This window comes from Quercus robur, chromosome 8, assembly GCF_932294415.1.
Source record: "Quercus robur chromosome 8, dhQueRobu3.1, whole genome shotgun sequence".
NCBI classification, from domain to species: Eukaryota; Viridiplantae; Streptophyta; class Magnoliopsida; order Fagales; family Fagaceae; genus Quercus; species Quercus robur.
Window position 1 is genome coordinate 5,071,747 of NC_065541.1, and position 17,787 is coordinate 5,089,533.

The 17,787-nt window shown below is 32.9% G+C and overlaps 2 protein-coding genes across 2 annotated transcripts; one reads left to right on the top strand and one right to left on the bottom strand.

Moving 5' to 3' along the window:
- The first annotated feature begins 453 nt into the window (after positions 1 to 453).
- On the top strand, positions 454 to 6,578 carry LOC126694270 (nucleotide-sugar uncharacterized transporter 2). Its single transcript, XM_050390412.1, has 7 exons — positions 454 to 936; positions 1,701 to 1,852; positions 2,089 to 2,297; positions 2,603 to 2,696; positions 3,163 to 3,329; positions 3,413 to 3,583; positions 6,103 to 6,578. Exons 1-7 carry the CDS (start codon positions 858 to 860, stop codon positions 6,365 to 6,367), a joined length of 1,137 nt encoding a protein of 378 aa, XP_050246369.1. The 5' UTR covers positions 454 to 857; the 3' UTR covers positions 6,368 to 6,578.
- Positions 6,579 to 8,506: 1,928 nt separating this feature from the next.
- On the bottom strand, positions 8,507 to 15,902 carry LOC126694271 (GBF-interacting protein 1-like). Its single transcript, XM_050390413.1, has 9 exons — positions 15,544 to 15,902; positions 14,212 to 14,255; positions 13,296 to 13,362; positions 12,640 to 12,727; positions 11,843 to 12,480; positions 11,328 to 11,592; positions 10,616 to 10,913; positions 9,383 to 9,823; positions 8,507 to 9,229 (listed from the first exon to the last, which is right to left on the bottom strand). The coding sequence occupies exons 1-9, from the start codon at positions 15,761 to 15,763 to the stop codon at positions 8,948 to 8,950; spliced, it is 2,343 nt and encodes a 780-aa protein (XP_050246370.1). The 5' UTR covers positions 15,764 to 15,902; the 3' UTR covers positions 8,507 to 8,947.
- Positions 15,903 to 17,787: the final 1,885 nt, after the last annotated feature.

Consider the following 17,787-nt stretch of genomic DNA (forward strand, 5'->3'; position numbering starts at 1 on the left):
AACCATTAATAGACATTGTATTTCAATCAAATTCGATACCTTTATTGATGACAATCATTAAAACCAAGTTGATGTTGTTTTGATCTTGATCGATAGAGAAGAAGACCCATCAATAAAATATAAAACTATACAACCTTATATCTTATGTATCAATTTAATGAGAAAGGTTCTTTAGCCGCATGAGTTTAGTGCTAAACTTTAATGATGTGGACATGAAATGTAAAGGGTTCCAATCTTTCTTTTTATATATATAAAACTCCATGAAAATCATGACTACTCACCTAAAGCTAAGTACTAAATTGTAATTGTAGGCACATCTGTGTGTTTGACTCTTTCATGGTTACACAAAATTTGATTCCTTAAATTCTCCGTAAATCCATGTGCATGTGTTAGTATTGTAATGGGAATGATACTCTCACCAGCCTGTCTTAATCCATGCACATAATTAAAAAAAATTGACACATGGAATAACATCATAATTACATTGGCTCCCCCGTTTTTAAACTATTTTTTAGTTTGGATTCACATAACAAATCTCATCCTTTTTTTTTTACATGTATATCAAAATAACAGCTTTTTGGAGCACTTAGGAGTTAGAACTCTTACAACAGTAAAATTCCTATATATTAGAACTCTTACAACAGTAAAATTCCTATATACATATCATATATAGTTATCATATACAACCTAAACAAATCTCACTCTTGTCATTATTCATGTATACGATTTCATCCTTTCATTGTCAATAGAATTATGTTTTAATCTCCATGCTATAGCATTTTGTTGTTGTCGTTATTACCATCTCTGTGCAGTTTATAATTGATATGTGATCCAACACATGCTTTTGTTGGGTTGTTATGGGTTTCTTTGATTCTTTTCTGGGAAAACATGCCAGAAAGTTCCTCAAAAGGAAAGACAGTGATGCCGGAGAAGCAGGTTTCTATTGAATGATTCCTTGGACTGCATTATCATTCTCTCTTATATGTTTTTATACTCTTTTTTGCATCGTAGACACCTTTATTCTGCTTTCTAATTAGTTTCAAAATCTGTTTATGCCTGCAAGTTTTTTTATTTCTTTCTTGTGGTTGTTAAGTTGATCTTTTAGGTGCTATCTTTTATTTTATTTTTCTTTTAGAATGATTCATTAGCCATCATCCATGGTTTTATTTATGGGATTGTTCACATTGGGCTGTCTTCTTTCTGTAGTTGATAATATCACTCCTTGATCATCATTGTGAATATGTTTATGTGTGTGTGTGTGTGTTACTGTGTTATTTAATCAATTCAAACAAATGGGTTGGTTCAATTGGATGTCTACAAATATTCCTTTTCTTTCATATTTCATCAAACAACTTTCAATCAAAGTGATTCTATTTCTGAATTATCTGGTTGTGGCTTGAAGCTCTTTAATAATTTGTATAATTTCCTTCATAGCATGTCTGGACTAAGTCTTAGGCAACAAGATTTTTTTCTTAAACCACAGTTTTAAATTAATTATGCAATTTCACTGATGAATTTTCTTTTGTGTGTTGTGTCTTTAATGGTTCAGCTTTACTAACAAAATCCGCCCACTTGGTTTCATTCTGTTCATTACCCAACAAAGAGTATTATGTGCTTAAAAAGATTCTTTTACAAAAACAAGATACATTGTTCATTATTTGATTTATTGATCTTGAATTTTTCTTATTTGAAATCATCAGGTCGAGCATTGGAAGAACTCAAAAGTTCTCTCTTCAATGAGCTACGAACCTCTGAAGGTGCTAAGCGCCAACAGCAACGATTTTGTGGACCAGTTGTGGCGTTGACATTTAATTTCATGGTTGCTGTAGGCATTATTATGGCAAACAAATTAGTATGCGCCTTTTCTATCTCTTCTTTTATGTGGTACTTTCACTATTTTGTATGCTTTTAGGGGTTTAGATAGGTGCATATATGTTTTTGTTTGAAATGAGCTAATAACTCCAACTGCTTGATTTTTTTTTTTTTTTTGGGGGGAAATTTTGCCAATCAGGCTCACATATTGTTATATATATATATATATATATATTTTTTTTTTTTTGGTAAGTCAATTAGTTGTATTGCCTACAGGTGATGGGAAAAGTTGGATTTAACTTCCCAATTCTTCTCACATTAATCCACTACACTACAGCATGGCTTCTACTTGCTATTTTCAGGGCACTATCAATACTCCCAATCTCCCCTCCATCCAAAACTACTCCCTTCTCTTCTCTCTTCTCATTGGGAGCTGTCATGGCTTTTGCCTCTGGCCTTGCCAATACCAGCCTAAAGCATAACAGGTTCTAATCTAAACTCCTTCCTCTTTATAATTTCAATAAGAGCAAAACTTAGAAACAATTCCTTAGTTGTTATACCTTGGGTTCCCTAATTAAATTCAACCACATGGTTGCATTGAACAATGAGCTACATGGCTGAATTTTGTCCTTAAAAAGAGATATCATAGTTTATATTGCATAGATCAATACAACCATGTGGTTGAATTTAATTGGAGAATCTAATGTATAGCAACTAAAGAATTGTACTTCAAGTTTTATACTTTTAATTAATCCTTGTCTTGTATCCTCACTATTCAGCTCATGTGCAGTGTAGGTTTCTACCAAATGTCTAAAATTGCTGTCACACCTACCATTGTTATTGCAGAGTTCATCCTCTTCAGTAAAACCATTTCCTCCAAAAAGGTGAGCTCAAACTTCTCCACCTTCTTTCTCATACTTTCATACTTCTTGGGTTTAAACTTGTAAACTTTTGCAAGGAAAATATATTGTTTTTACCACTGAATTATTGAAAATATTACCCTTTCTATTCTTAAACATTAGAAAGATTTTTTTTTTTTTTTTTTTTTTGGTCCTTATACTTAAAAAAATCTTTGGCATGTGACCGATAGTTTCATATCACATGTTCAGCATCCTTCTTTTTTAACTGTAATAGTCTAGTTCAAACATGTCAAATTCTCTAATGCCAAAATTAGTGTCACCTAGTTAGACACATAGAATAAAGTTAATAAGAGTAATTTAAAGATGAAAAAAGAACTTTTTAACATTGAATAACAAAAAAAATAAAAACTTCAACCAAACTTTGAGGACAGAAACAATATTTGTTTCCCCTTTCATGTGCAAGTTTTCAGAAAGTCCAATGTTTGTGCAGGTTTTGGCTCTGGCTGTTGTCTCCGTAGGTGTGGCAATAGCTACTGTAACAGATTTGGAGTTCAATTTATTTGGTGCTTTAGTTGCAATTGCATGGATAATTCCAAGTGCCATAAACAAAATCTTGTGGTCCAGATTACAGCAGCAAGGCAATTGGACTGCTTTGGCGTAAGTGATTCAATCTGGCCTTTCATAAAACGATATAGCCATTAGTCCTTAACACATGCAAGCAACAATTTTCATGAATGTAGGTTGATGTGGAAGACTACCCCAGTTACAATTTTCTTCTTACTAGCTCTGATGCCATGGTTGGATCCACCAGGAATTCTATCATTTAAGTGGGATCTCAGCAACTCTACTGCTATTCTTATATCAGCTGCCCTTGGTTTTTTACTACAATGGTCTGGAGCTTTGGCACTTGGGTGAGACCCTATACTCATTCTGCTTTTCCTCTCATCATAAATCAACGTCCTTGGCTTTCACATTTATCTTCCTTTCAAATTAGTAGCCACGAAAAAGAAAGGTGAAATTAAATAAAAAGCTCAAAATTTATACGATATTACAGATTAGGTTCTAAGTTTTTAATTTTGTCAATTAGAATCCCAAATTTATGAAATCATTTTAATTTGGAGCCTCTACTCATCTCCATCATTCATTTCCATTATTTTGAACAGTGATGAAATAGGGGGGAAAAGTGTAAGAAATCATTAATTAAACTCTATGTTTCATCTATAGCTTGTTCATAAGTCAATTTTGCAACCACTGAATAGAAGGTTAGAGAGAGAGTTTTACTAATAGAGTGAAGAAAGCAATGGCACTGGTTATCTAAATGAAATACAAAGTATTGTAAACAGTTTCCCTTTTGTGTTGTGCTAAAAAGGAGCATTTCTTTCATAGTGAAAGTGCTGGCCTTTGTCATGGTGAGACTTTTGGGATTTTAATGGAGATGGACATGGTCTTCAAATTGAAACGGTTTCATAAGTTTGGGATTTGAATTGACAATATTAAAACTTGTGACCTAATAAAAAACAAGGTATAAAGTTTGCATAAGGCAGACATCTATATATATCAAAAAGCTGAAACGTAATATTTATTGTTGCTTCTCTCTACTACTTCCAATCATAATTTTCTTTTTACCTTTTCATCTCTCCATTACTCTTAACATTTATGTCACTCTTCATTTATCCCTTCCTCTTCCTTTTATTTTGGTTTTTCTTATCCCTATACTATTACTATAAATATGTCATTCTCTCTTCCATCCTATACATATTTTCTCACATGAAAAATGTTATTACTCTCTCTCATGTTTAATTTTTGTGTGAATTTTTTATTTATTGTATCTCTACTTTAGGTTGGTGAATTTATGTGTTCTTTAGAATTTTACTCTGGGTTGATGAAGTTTGGTTTTGTGTTTTTAAATTATTATCCCTTTTTTTTTTTCTATGATTGTTAAATGTTATTTTATTGCCTTTAAAGATAGTTTACAAGAATGTTATGTTATTCTATTATATAGCATGGCTTGGATTATTTGGTGTTTGACTTATAATTATATTTTTTATTTTGACGCTTCTTCTTCTCATTTTATTTTCTCTCTCTCTAAAAGAGGTGATTATTCTCTCTCTCTCTCTCTCTCTCTCTCTCTCTCTCTCTCTCTCTCTCTCTCTCTATATATATATATATATATATTATTTATTAATTTTTGCAACTTTGCTTGAGGTTGATGAATCATTGTATTTTTTTTTTTTTATAATACTATTTTGGGTTAATACGATTTGGTAGTGTGTTTGATTTTTTAAGTTTTCCATCACAAAGTCTTCTCTTTCTCTCTTATAACTTTTGTTTGTTTTTTTTTTTTTTTTTTTTGGACATAATACTTAGTTATTTTGGAAGTGAAATTTTGAATTTATATCAAAATACAATCTTAGCTATGTATTTAAATGTGTCTATCAACTATTAAAACCGCCCAAGATGAATATGTATAGACACTATTTTTGTTTTAATTTTTCATTGATTTATTATTTAGTTATAACATTAAAATTAAAGCAAATGAATATGTAAAGATAAAACTGTTTAAGATGAATTTGGAAAGCCAATATAGTTATTTATTTAATATTGTCAAAGAATTAAAAGTTAAAAAATAAATAATAAAAAGAATAATGATATGGCCAATGATGTGGCGGATGTAAAGGCTCAATAGGAGCATAACAACAAAAATGTGATATGAAGATTCAGTTAAAGGAAATTAAATCTTAATAAATGAAAGTGTATGTAGTAAAAAAAAATTGTTTGATCACATTTTTTTATGTTGATATACAAATTATTTTCTTTTATTTCGATAGGTAAAGTGTTCAATTTTAGACATAAGTCTAATTTTTTTCCTACATATTATTTTAAATATTAAAATTATAATATGGTATAATCCTTTTGGAATGTCTAAAAAATATGCAGTTCCAATCTCATGAATCTATATTAGTAAACAAAACTCAATCAATAGTTCAAAGGTACTCCTACTATAAGAAAAATTATAAATATAATAATCTTTTTTTAAGAGAATGAAAATTTTGAATAATATATTTGAAACTCAAACAGTTTAGTTGCACAGGAAAAACAAATTAGGAAAATATAACGCACAATAACATAATTTATCAAAATATGGACCACCTAAAAAATGAATATTATCAATTAAAAAATCCAAATAAAAAAATGATGATATATTTTTTGAGATAGATAAATGAAAAATATTTTTAGAAATTCTTTAATTTTTTGGGAGAACAAATTATTTTCTACAAAATTTAGAGAACAAATTAGTTATATATTATAACATAATTAAAATATAATTATTTATTCTCACGTATCGCGTGGGTCTGCGACTAGTTTGCAATAATAATGGAAAGTTAAGAACTTTTCCTCTTATTTCCTGATTTGTGTTCTATATATGCAGAGCAACATCCGCGACTTCTCATGTTGTCCTAGGACAATTTAAGACCTGTGTGATACTACTTGGAGGCTATTTTATTTTCAATTCAGATCCAGGGTTTGTAAGCATCTGTGGAGCTATAACAGCTCTTATTGGAATGTCAGTTTATACATCACTTAACTTGCAAGAATCAGGTGAAAGTTCGAGTAAGCAACTTCCAACTCCTGTAAAACCAAAGGATGAAGAGAGCACAGAGTTGGACATCAAAGATAGCGCAAATGTAGTCTAAAATAACTCAAAGATTATTACATTCTCTCTATGAATGCATGTGAGAGAAAAAGAGACACAGGTTCTTGGTACCATCCCCTTGGGCTGGGTGCCAAGTGCCAACTCTTAGTTTTTTTAGTTTTTTTACATGGGATGTTTTGTGTACAGACAAAAGAGTAATCGCAGTTTTGAATTTAATCAACCAAAGTACAAAGATCATTTGAACTGTCTTAGAGGTAGTCCATGTTCTTACATGATCATATGGATTTTTTTTTTTTTTTTTACATTGGGATGCCAACTTAGAGTAGCATAAGCTTTCTTGGATACACTGTTTGACTGTTTCTTTTGGTTCAACCAAACAATTTTCTCCATTTTTATTTCCAAATATTTTGAATTTTTATTTATCTTCTACAACCATTTTTTTTTTTTTTTTTTTTGAGAAACTATCTTCTACAATCTAATGCAACCAGTCAACATAGTAACTTTGACGCCATCCTTGTCATGTGGAATGGTTAGGAAGGGTGTTGTTGAGTTTTACAAAGGGTTATGCTCACTTTGATTAATTCTAAAAGGAAAATGTAGTTGATTTCCTCACTAACTTCCCATCAATGAGAAGGAAGATTTGAACTATATTGGTCATCATTTAAAATAATAATAATAAAAATAAAATAAAGGACAATATTACTGAACTATACAAAATTTTTGGTTTATTTCTTATAGCTTAGAGCATTTGCAACAGTGTAGCTAAATAGCTATTTTAGCTACACCAAAACACAAAAAAGAGGGCTGCAACAGTGAAGCTATACTTAAAAAATTTTACCTTCTTACTACAGTGCACATCTATCTATAGATGTGCACTGTAGCTGAAAGCTAAAAAGAAAAAAAAAAATTTTATTCTATGTTCACACTACTTTTTTTATTTTTTATTCTTTCTTTCATTCTCTTTTCTCTGTGTCTCTCTCCTCACTGCCTCTCCATCTCTTCTTTCTTCTTCCAAACCCTTCTTTCTTCCTCCACATATCCATCGTCGATCTACACGAGCCCAGCCACGGTTGCGCATCAAGATAGGCCTCTCATTCAGTCGCTGTTCGAATTGGCCAGGCCCTGAAAGCAATGGCAGATATAGATCGAGAAAAAGCCCATGAAAAAAAGAGCAACGATCAGCACCACCATGATTATCGCCATTAACGAACTGAACTTGGTGTACTGGTACGGGTCTGGACTGGGCTGGGTTGCGGCCCATTTGATCATCATCTCCGGACATATAAAAAGAACTCTGATTAGAGTCCAAATCGGATGATTGGGATCGGGCTTTGCTTGTGTTTCAGTTTGGCTGTGTTGATTTTTCTGCATTCTTTTTTTGTTCTTCTTCACTAGTTTTGATGGGCACGGTGGGGTTGTGGTTGTGCAATGATTTTTATGGGTTTGATGGTAGTTGTGGTTGTGTGTTGGTGGTTGAATAAAATATTATTTTATTGTGTTAAAAACTAAAATAGCTCCATTGTTGTAATATGTGCGAAGGTAAAATAGATAAAATGACTTTTTACGTAGCTAAAAAGCTAAAAAATTAGCTCCACAATGCTCTAAGAGAGTAGAACTAAATACATCAATAAATTTAAAACATTTAATCTGAAACATAAAATAAAACTTTTTTTTTTATTGAAACATAAAATTAATTCATTTCAAATATTTCTTATAGTATCTATGAGTGCAAAGAGTAGAACTAAATATATCAAGAAATTTAAAACATTTAATCTTAAACATAAAATGAGAAAAAAAAAATTATTGAAACATAAAATGAATTCATTCTAAATGGAGAGCATCATTTTTCGTCAGGAAAGGGTACAAGACTAATTTTCGTTAACTTCAGAATGAAATAAAGCTTTCATCTTTATTAGAGAAAAAGAGCTTAAAAATAAACCAAAACATGGAATTGATATTCAAAAATACATCACCCAACGCCATAGTAATTTTTTTTTTTTTCCTACAATATTATTACACCCTAAATTTCATACAATTTGAACTTGATTATAAAAATTTTATAAAAAAAAAAAAAATATATATATATATATATACACACACACACCTTGGCAGCAAGCCAACAACAGCAGAAGAAAAAAGAAGAGAGTGGAAGAGGGGAAAGAAAGATCAACCTTGTAAGTTTTAATCAACCCATATTTGAATTTGCCCATTAAAAACAAAAGAGCAGAGCCAAATGCCAATTCTCATATACCAATTACAGTTGTATAATGTTTCATGCTCTACCAAAATGTGAGATACTGGTGAGACAAAAGAAAGGAAAAATTGGAAAATCTCACCTACTCTATTGAGCTCTTAGCTTTCTATAACACTTTTAAGAAACTACCAAAGTCTAATAAAACAGCTAGATTTTGCTACCCAAAATAAAAGACTAGAAAATAGATTAGGAAAAAACTAACTCAAAAAAAAAGCCTCCACCTATCTCCCCCACAATGGTCAGCATCATATATCCCCACAAGATAATTCCGAAAATTATCTGGGCCGCATTTTATATTTACACTCAGATCAGGCCAGACTTGATCCACACTGACAATCTATTTCTACAATGCAGCCTCATGCCAGATCAAAAATTACTAATCCAATTAATCGGTGGATGCTGAGCCTGCTGAAAAACACCAGTTGGAGGTGCTACTGTTTCAACAGCTCCAGCCATTGCCTGTGACTGTTGCAGAAGTGTCGAAGGAGCGGCTAATGTCTGCCCCGCATAAAGTCCAGCGAAGGCACCATGACCAGCCTGAGCAAGTGAGAAAGCCATGGGCTGTCCATGAGGGTTGAAGTTGTACAAAGAATTGACTGGCAAGTTGGGTATATCTTGGCCTGGAATCCAAACAGTTGAACCTTCACTCTGCAAAAATACCACAAAAGGTACTTAAGAATTGTGTCAAAGAATCTGAAGGCTTTGGAGGTAAATAAGACACATAAACCCTAAAATAGAACTGGATATAACTTGATGACAATGCAAAGGGAAAATTTTGAGTAAGGATGAAACAAAACCAACCAGTTGTCCAGTCGTGTAGACATGATTTTCCTTCATCTGAGATGATGAAAGATCCTCGATACCAGTAGAGCTTCCAGAGGTCACTGCTGAACCAGGATTGTGACCAACAGGGGGAGCGAATGAACTACCAAAAATTCCAATATGAGCTGGGTTTCCTGCATTTGCTCCAGGCTTCAATTGAGGCAGAGATGATTTAACCCCAGTGGCAGAAGCATTAGGTGCTGGGGTTAAATAGACATTGCCAGTAGATGGCTGCTGGGGAAACCCGTTGTGGCTTAAATATTGGTGAATTGGTGGCATATAAAATGGATGGTAGTAGTGACCGTATGGGATGAAGTTAGCAGGATATGGCTGCCTCAAAACAGGAACCGATTGTGGAGGCACAGAGCTCTGAATTGGTGGAGTAGGACTACGGCTGGACAGAGCCGGAGTATTCCCATTCTACAATATGAAATAGTGTCATAAGCACATAATAGCATATAAATTTCGGCAAAAAGAAGAAAATGTCAAACTGGCATACCACTCAAGTTCATGATGATCCTAAAATTGGACATGCAAACTCTAGCCCATCTAGAATTCCGTATTACACCGTCACTTCAGCAACATGATTCTAAATAAATTCACACCACATAATTTCATGCTGACCCTAAGATTGTTTGTGCAACTCCAGACATGCAAAAGCATAGTCCATCTAGAATTGCATGTTACAGTCACTCCAACAAAATTATTTTTACTTTTCTCAGAAATATTGCAATGCAATACAAAATTTTTAATCGTGGTGTTGACACTTTACAGTGGCACCATCCTATGTCATGAATATAAATTTTGGATTAAATTTGATACATGCTAATCTTGTCCTCAACACAATTTCAAAAACATATTCCACAAATTGATCAATGATGGTAATCTCCAAAAATAGTGGGATTCCAAACATCTTCAGGGCAGTTATACATGAATACAAATGACAATTCTATAAAACCACAGCATCAAAAAAGTGTGCACAACTACAATAAGAAGAAAGACCCAGTTGTCACTAGCAGACTGAGTACAAATTATTAACAGTTTCAACAATATTAACAAAATCAACAAAAAATGCATTTGCAATACAGTGGAATTGTAACAAAATCAAGATGAATATACTAGGATACCAACAGTTATTAGGAACAAACAAACTGGCATAAAATAGCTGTATATACGAATGGACATAATAGAGAAGCAGAGTTTAAAACTTACAACAAAGTTCGAAAAGCGAGATGCTTCTTGTGTCTGAGTTTCAGGTCCTTCAAATTGTACAAACTGGTTCCCTAGCATGGTTGACACTAAACCAAGATTGTGGTTTGGTCCGTTTTGAATGGTTGGGTTTTGAGGGACTTCCGGAAGCGACAATATTTCCTGGTTTAACTGGTCATCTTTTGCTTCTGCACTAGAAACATTGCCCTCTGGAGGAGGTACTTGTTCAAGAATAGGCTGAGAGACAGAATTTGGATGATCAGGAAAATCTTCTTGTGCATTTGAGGATATGATTTGGTTGCTGCACACAAATAGAACATAATATGGTCACTTTATGTTTTTCTTTAGAAAGCAACGAAAATTATTTTTATTAATTATTATTATTATTATTATTATTATAATAAAAATATTTAAAAATTATTTTTTAAAAAACAATAATAAATAAATAGAGCAAACCATAATTAACCCCCCCCCCCCTTTTTTCCAAAAAACCAAAAAGATAACCTTGTCCACATGGTTGTAATTCAAAATGACAGATACATTTCTACATTAATGTTCTTGTAGAAGAACATCCATAAACATTAGAGCAAAATAAGAGTCTACTCTAAAACCACTTATAAAAAAAATAATCTAATTCGAAACCACTAATTGAAAAAAATCTACTCCAAAACTGAAAATTAACTAATCTGAAACTACAAAATAAACATTCACCAACCTAGAATGCTCTTTAGCAGTTTGATCAGTCTGCTGAGAAGACTCAACAACACCTGAAGAGTCATTGTCACCACCAGTTCCCTTGATGGATTTCCCACTTGATCCAAATGTAGATTCAAAGCTTCCAAAAGTCAATCCACTTTTCAGAGCTTCAGAGACCTGGAAATGATTGGGAAAGGTAACAATTTGCCTGTCATTAACATTCACCTCAGCTGGTGGCTCAGAGATGACTTCAACGGTAGTAGTTGCAACATCAGATGCGATCACTGTTTCAGAAAGGCGAGCAAGTACAAAAATTTGAGTATGTTTACTGCAACCAAATCTAAAAAGCTTGACACATTTATATGACTGAAAGAACAACTCAAATGAAACCTTATGGGGGTGCACATGTATAGTTAGCAAGTGTAATGATCTAAAAATGTTCAACACATGCAATACACACGATACCATAAAGTTTCAAGCAACTACAGAAATTTTTGTGCTTATAAAAATGCAACAAGTAGCCCAAAAAAATACCTTCATTAGGGACAACAGACTCTTGTGTTGACTGACTAGCACAATCTGAAGAAGACCTAATGGCCAGAGAACCTTCAGATGCTGAAGAAGAGGGTTGCAAAGTCTCAGACACCTTATTCTTTTGAATTGCTTTGGACTTGCTTGTTTCCCTTTTTTTATTCATGGAGCTCATAGTCCTGGAGGCTGCTTTTTCATTCTTGGACAACTCTAATTCACTAACATCTCGAGAAATATGTTTGTTTTTTTGAAGATCACTTGGTTCAGTAGCAATTCCCTGGCTCCCTGTTCCCTGTTTAGCTGTACTCACAGGACCAGGATGTTGGGAGATAGCTGGCATCAGAACCGGATCTGAAGCAGAGGAATCAACTGCAGACGCAGTTGCTGGAGTAGCAGAGAGTGGCAGCTGATCAGCGCCTGATGGGGACTTTCCTTGTTTAACTCCAGACGCAGAGCCGGCGGGGGCTAAGGCTGCAACAGCAGCATATTGTGGTGGAGCAGTCCCCAATTTGTTTACATCAACAGCTGAACTTCCTTTAGGAACATTGATAACACCACCCACAGATGATTGGGAGGTAGGACCGTGACTCACACTACCATTTGAAAGGTTTGTGGGACTATTAGGTATGACAGCTGAAGCTCTGTAAATGAAAATATATATACAAACGCATTAAGATTGAAAAGTAGTATTAATAAAAAAAAAATCTTTCCAAAGATGAGATAAGTGTAACTGGATAAAATACAAAAACAGTCTGGATAACTAAAACCATAAAAGCACAGACTTGGGTAACAAGAATTACTTTGTCGAGAGAGGAGCCGCATTGTTCTTTGTAATGTGATTGATGCCATTTTCCCTTCTAACAGCAACATTCTTCCTACCACCATTTTCTGCAAGAGCAGTTTGTAAAAATTAAAAAAAAAATCAATAAAAGTGGGTCAAAACCGAGCAAGCTGGCAGCAATATGGTGGCAGTATCTATACTTCAAAAACAAGAAAAATGGGAGGGTTCCAACAGTGTGCAACAACACCAGGTATTTAAAATTCTTGCCCACAGAGATCAACACTTGTATAAATACATTTCCATGTTGCCAAGAGCCTTGCCACTCAGTGGCATAGCCTGTACTCCTTTACTAGAGAACTAGGGATCAAATCCCCCTTCCACCGTTGTTGTAATTATCATTTTTTTTAAATATAATAAAAATACAACAATTCCATATCATGTCATATATTATACCAAATTACAATGTATAATATGGCCAAAAACTTTCATCTGGGAAAAACGATACTAATGAAGGTATGCCTTTCCTCCCAAATTGAATATAGAATACACAGTAAGTGCACACGCCCGCGTGCAGGCCTGTGTGTGTGTGTGTGTGTAGAGAGAGAGAGAGAGAGACATATAGTCTAACTCTCCATTATATTTCTCCAATACTGAAAGATATATTAGAAAAGTTACCTTGACCACCCCTAGCAAATCGCCCCTGCGTTGACCTAGAACCTTCAGGTTTTCTGCTACTCAAATTCTGCAATGGTACAATGGCATCAGCATAAATTCATCTACCAAGCTTAATACAAGAAGAATAAGAAACACTAAATTGGACAGAATCACCATACTTATATCCCTAACCAACCACACAAATTAAGGAAAAAACCCAAGATAACCTAGAACTTCAGATTAGCCATAACAAAAAAAATAAATAAAATGAGTAACAAGTTAGATTATTAATTTTTGATAATTCAATAATAATACAACAATGGGAGAGGGGGGTTCGAACCTTGGTCTCCTCATAAAGGAGAGTAGGAAATGCCACCAAGCTACGAGGCTCTTGGCAACAATTTAGATTATTAATGATCAAGAGTAATTAATTTATAGATCAGTCCATATGAAATATGCACACACACACATATATGTACATATTGATCCCCATGGAGAAAATTCACCAGCTAATAATTCAAATATTCATCCTCATCCTCAGCCTAAAAACAAGAAATGATAAAATAACCAAATCAAAGGTGTGAGTACATGTAATATGAAACAACAGGAATATATTTGGAGAGCGGCTGTGATTCTCTTTATAAAAATATTTATGAGTCTCTTATCATGTACTGTGTTGAAGCATGTTACTACAATTCCAAACAATAGTTTCAAATCCAAGTCCTAAGAACCACCAGTACTCCATGAAAACTAACCTACTTTTTTTGGAGGGTAAGTTAAAAAAGTAACCTACTCAGGCAACAAAAATTGCAAGGAGTTTAATTTATCTATTTCCAAAGAGCTTCAGTGAGACCAGATTTAATCTATTTCAAGCAGTGAGCTGCATATTAAATGAGCTTTCTCAGTGAACTAATATACAAGGACAATGATATCTTACCTCCTTTCTCCGGTCACGTCTCTTTTTAACCTCATGAAATGTATCTGCCAACCCAAACAATATACACATATCATAAAAAACCAAAAATAAACATATAATAAATAGTAACACATGTTAGATGTGTAATATCGTGTGATTGTGGATGTGAAATGGGATAGAAAATCAACTTCTACACATTTTTTATGCATCAGGAATCAGGATACAAACAGTGATGGAAAGGATGCAATTCAATGAGAGATCTTAGAGACTTAGATAGAATCAATAAAACAAAACCATGGTAAGTTACACAACCAAGTTAGTGTCCTGACAAGTTGTTTTTCTTGAAAGATGAACACATGCATCAAGGATAATACATTTAACAAAGTTTAGAGCTACCCCAAAAGATTTTATCTTTTTTTTATGGGTAATCAGAAAGCTATTATAAATGAGAGAAAAATGAAAAAACAAGAAGTTCATGATGATGAACAACAAGAAATAAAAGAAACAAACAGCACAACAAACACACAAGTATCCAAATGTTTATATGTTAATATCAATACACTATATGGGCTGTCAGTCATGTTTAATCGGTATAGGCAGTTTTTCAATTTTTTTTTTTTAAACGAAAACAACATGAGATATAATGTTCACCGCTGCTCAATTGCTTAAAAACGTTACAAAGAATGAAATCATTACTTCAGACCAAATTAATGGAAGTTCTAACCCAAAAACATATCTCGCTTGCCTCTAACCAATACTTAACTGAGATTTCCAGAATACAGAAACCAAAACACCATAAACAAAGCAGAAACAATATTTAAAAATTATTTTTTTTCCCTTCTTCAAAGTTTCTCATCCACAAATGCAGTGCAATGCAAGAAAAGATACAAATCAAATAATGCTGTACCTTAAAGTCAAACATTCAATATAACACCATATCACAAAAATAAACACGAGTTTTAGGGAAAAAAAAATATCAATTTTTCCCATCATTTTCTCAGCAATCAAACACAAACCAAATTAGAAATTTAAGAACAAAAAAATCAACTCTTATCTACTACAATCCATAATGCAGTCCCTTAGCTATGTTCACCAAAAAACAAATCCAATTTTCCCCTTTTTTTTCTCTTCCACCAAACACACAACTTTCACAATAAAACACAAAACCCAGAAAAAACCCACCTACCAAAAACCCCATAAATCCCAAAAAAAAATCCACCCCCACCACAAAAAAACACAAACACAAAACCCTAATGCAACAAAATAACAGACACCCAGAACCACAAAACCCCTAATGTAGGCATACATAAACAGAAAACCCCAAAAAGATTGTGAATTTATAAGCATACATACCCAAATAGAGGAGCTTCTGTGCTGTCTCATTGGGATCCATAGAACACTCCTTGAGCACAGCGTAGATGTCGTCGTCGCTGTGTTGCTTTCCCGTGATTTCTCGAATGTTCTGGATCGTCTTCTTCATGTTGCTTGGGATCGCGGTCAAGCCCCTTATCCCTCCTTCTCCTTGGCCTCCATTACCATTACCATCACCAACAAGAACAGCTACGCCGCTCATGTTTGTTTTTCCTATGTTTTTCTGCTTTGCTTTCTATATGTTTGATGTAATGTCAGAGACAAAAGAGAAAGAGAAATAAAGGAGATAGAGATAGAGAGAGAGATTGAAAATATATATATATATATATATGTAATACAAAGAATATTTATATATAATGACCTAATTGTAATAGTATCATCAGTGATGGTGGTACTTTTTTATATGCATAGAGTGATGGCTTGGTGGGGTGTGTATATATAGGTGGGGTGGGGGAGGGTTTGGGTTTGAGAGGTGAGTGTGTTGGAGAAGTGGTATTTCTTTCCTTTGTGTTTACATGTAAAAAATAAAAAATAATAATAATATAGGATTTTGGTTTTTTGGGTATTTTATGTATCGTGGATACTTAATCTTAACCGTCAAAATATGATATTGTCTTATTTAATATCTTTTTAATCATGAATAAATGGCTAAGATTGAATATGTATAATGATACAAAAGAAAAAAGAGAAGGTGTTTCCTGTAAAATGACCGGGTTCATGTATGATATTGCTTATTTTGGTGGAATAAAAAAAAGTTGGATTTGACTAAATGGTTGGTAAAATAAGGTAAGGCTTTAAAGGACTAAACCTAATAAAATAAAGTAACTTATTTATGAATCCAGTCTTGCTCTGTAACGGACGTATAATTTTTTTTTTTATAATTTATTTTATTGTTTGGCTATATTTTGTGATTTTGATTTTGTTTTACGGGGGCTTGTTATGGCAATGGGATTGGATGAGGTCAAATTAGAAAACTCTATTCTCTCCCCATCCCTTTTTCAAGGTGAGAAAAATTCATGCGAGGCAAGTTGAGAACATGACAAGTTGGAGGGTTTTCTTCATCTCTAAGTAGGTGAATTTGATGGTAATGAAATAGAAATGAAAAAGGGAGTGATGGATAATTGTTAGAATGCTAAAAGAGATAGAAAATAAGGGTCTTGGGGGGGGGGGGGGGGGGGTGATGTTAGTAAATTATATGTGTATGTGGGTATGTATAAAAAGGATTAAATGATATATATAAATGTGTGTGTACATATATATATATATATGTGTGTGTGTGTGTATAATTTAAAATTTATTAAATAAAACACACACACACATTACAGGCAGGGTAAGAGACAAGGCATGGAACAAACACATTAAAGGTGAATCATGCATGGTGAGGAATTTTTGCCATGCTTAAAAAGGAGGTTATATTGTTTCGGGAATTTTTAAATTTTTTTAATCTAAATCATTCTCTTTTTAGAGTAAAAGTATACATTTTACCCAATTTATTCTTTAAAGGAAAATAAACCAATAAAAACTTATATAGCTTTTATTTTAATCTAATAGAATGGTTTTTATGTACATAATTTTTTTTTTTTTGTTTTTTTAGTTGAGTACACATAAATAAAAATGGTCTATATATAGAGAATGGTGGCATTGTGGGAGTGGGTTAGCAATGACAATTACAAGGACAATTTTTTTTTTTTTTTTTTTTACAACTTGTTAAGATGTAAGTCACAATAGACCAATCACTGACATTTGTGTCACTAGACTTGTTATAAAATAAATAAATAAATAAAAAATGTTACATTTACAACAATTTCACAATAAATTCTAAGTGGTAAGTTGTTACTAATTCCAATTTGAACTTACCACTGAAATTACTTTTTTGTCCATCAATAATAGTCAATAACAATCGACCACTTAAAATTTGTTATGAAATACTGTAGACATAGCATTTCTCATTTTAACCCAAAAAAAAAAAAAAATACTAAAGTAGAGGAAATGTGTTTCTTTGAGGTTAACTGAAAATAGTAAGGGTTTTCAATTGTTGGAAAGTTGATTTCATAATTTTTTATGCAAATTTTCTCTCCTTTGTGTGATTTTGATTTTTTTTTTTTTCTTTTTCAAATTGTATCCGGGGGTTCTTGGGATGTGATGTAATTTTATTTCAAGTGTGATATAATTACCTATGAATCCATTTTACAGTTTTTTTTTTTTTTTTTTAGTAGAAGAATCCAT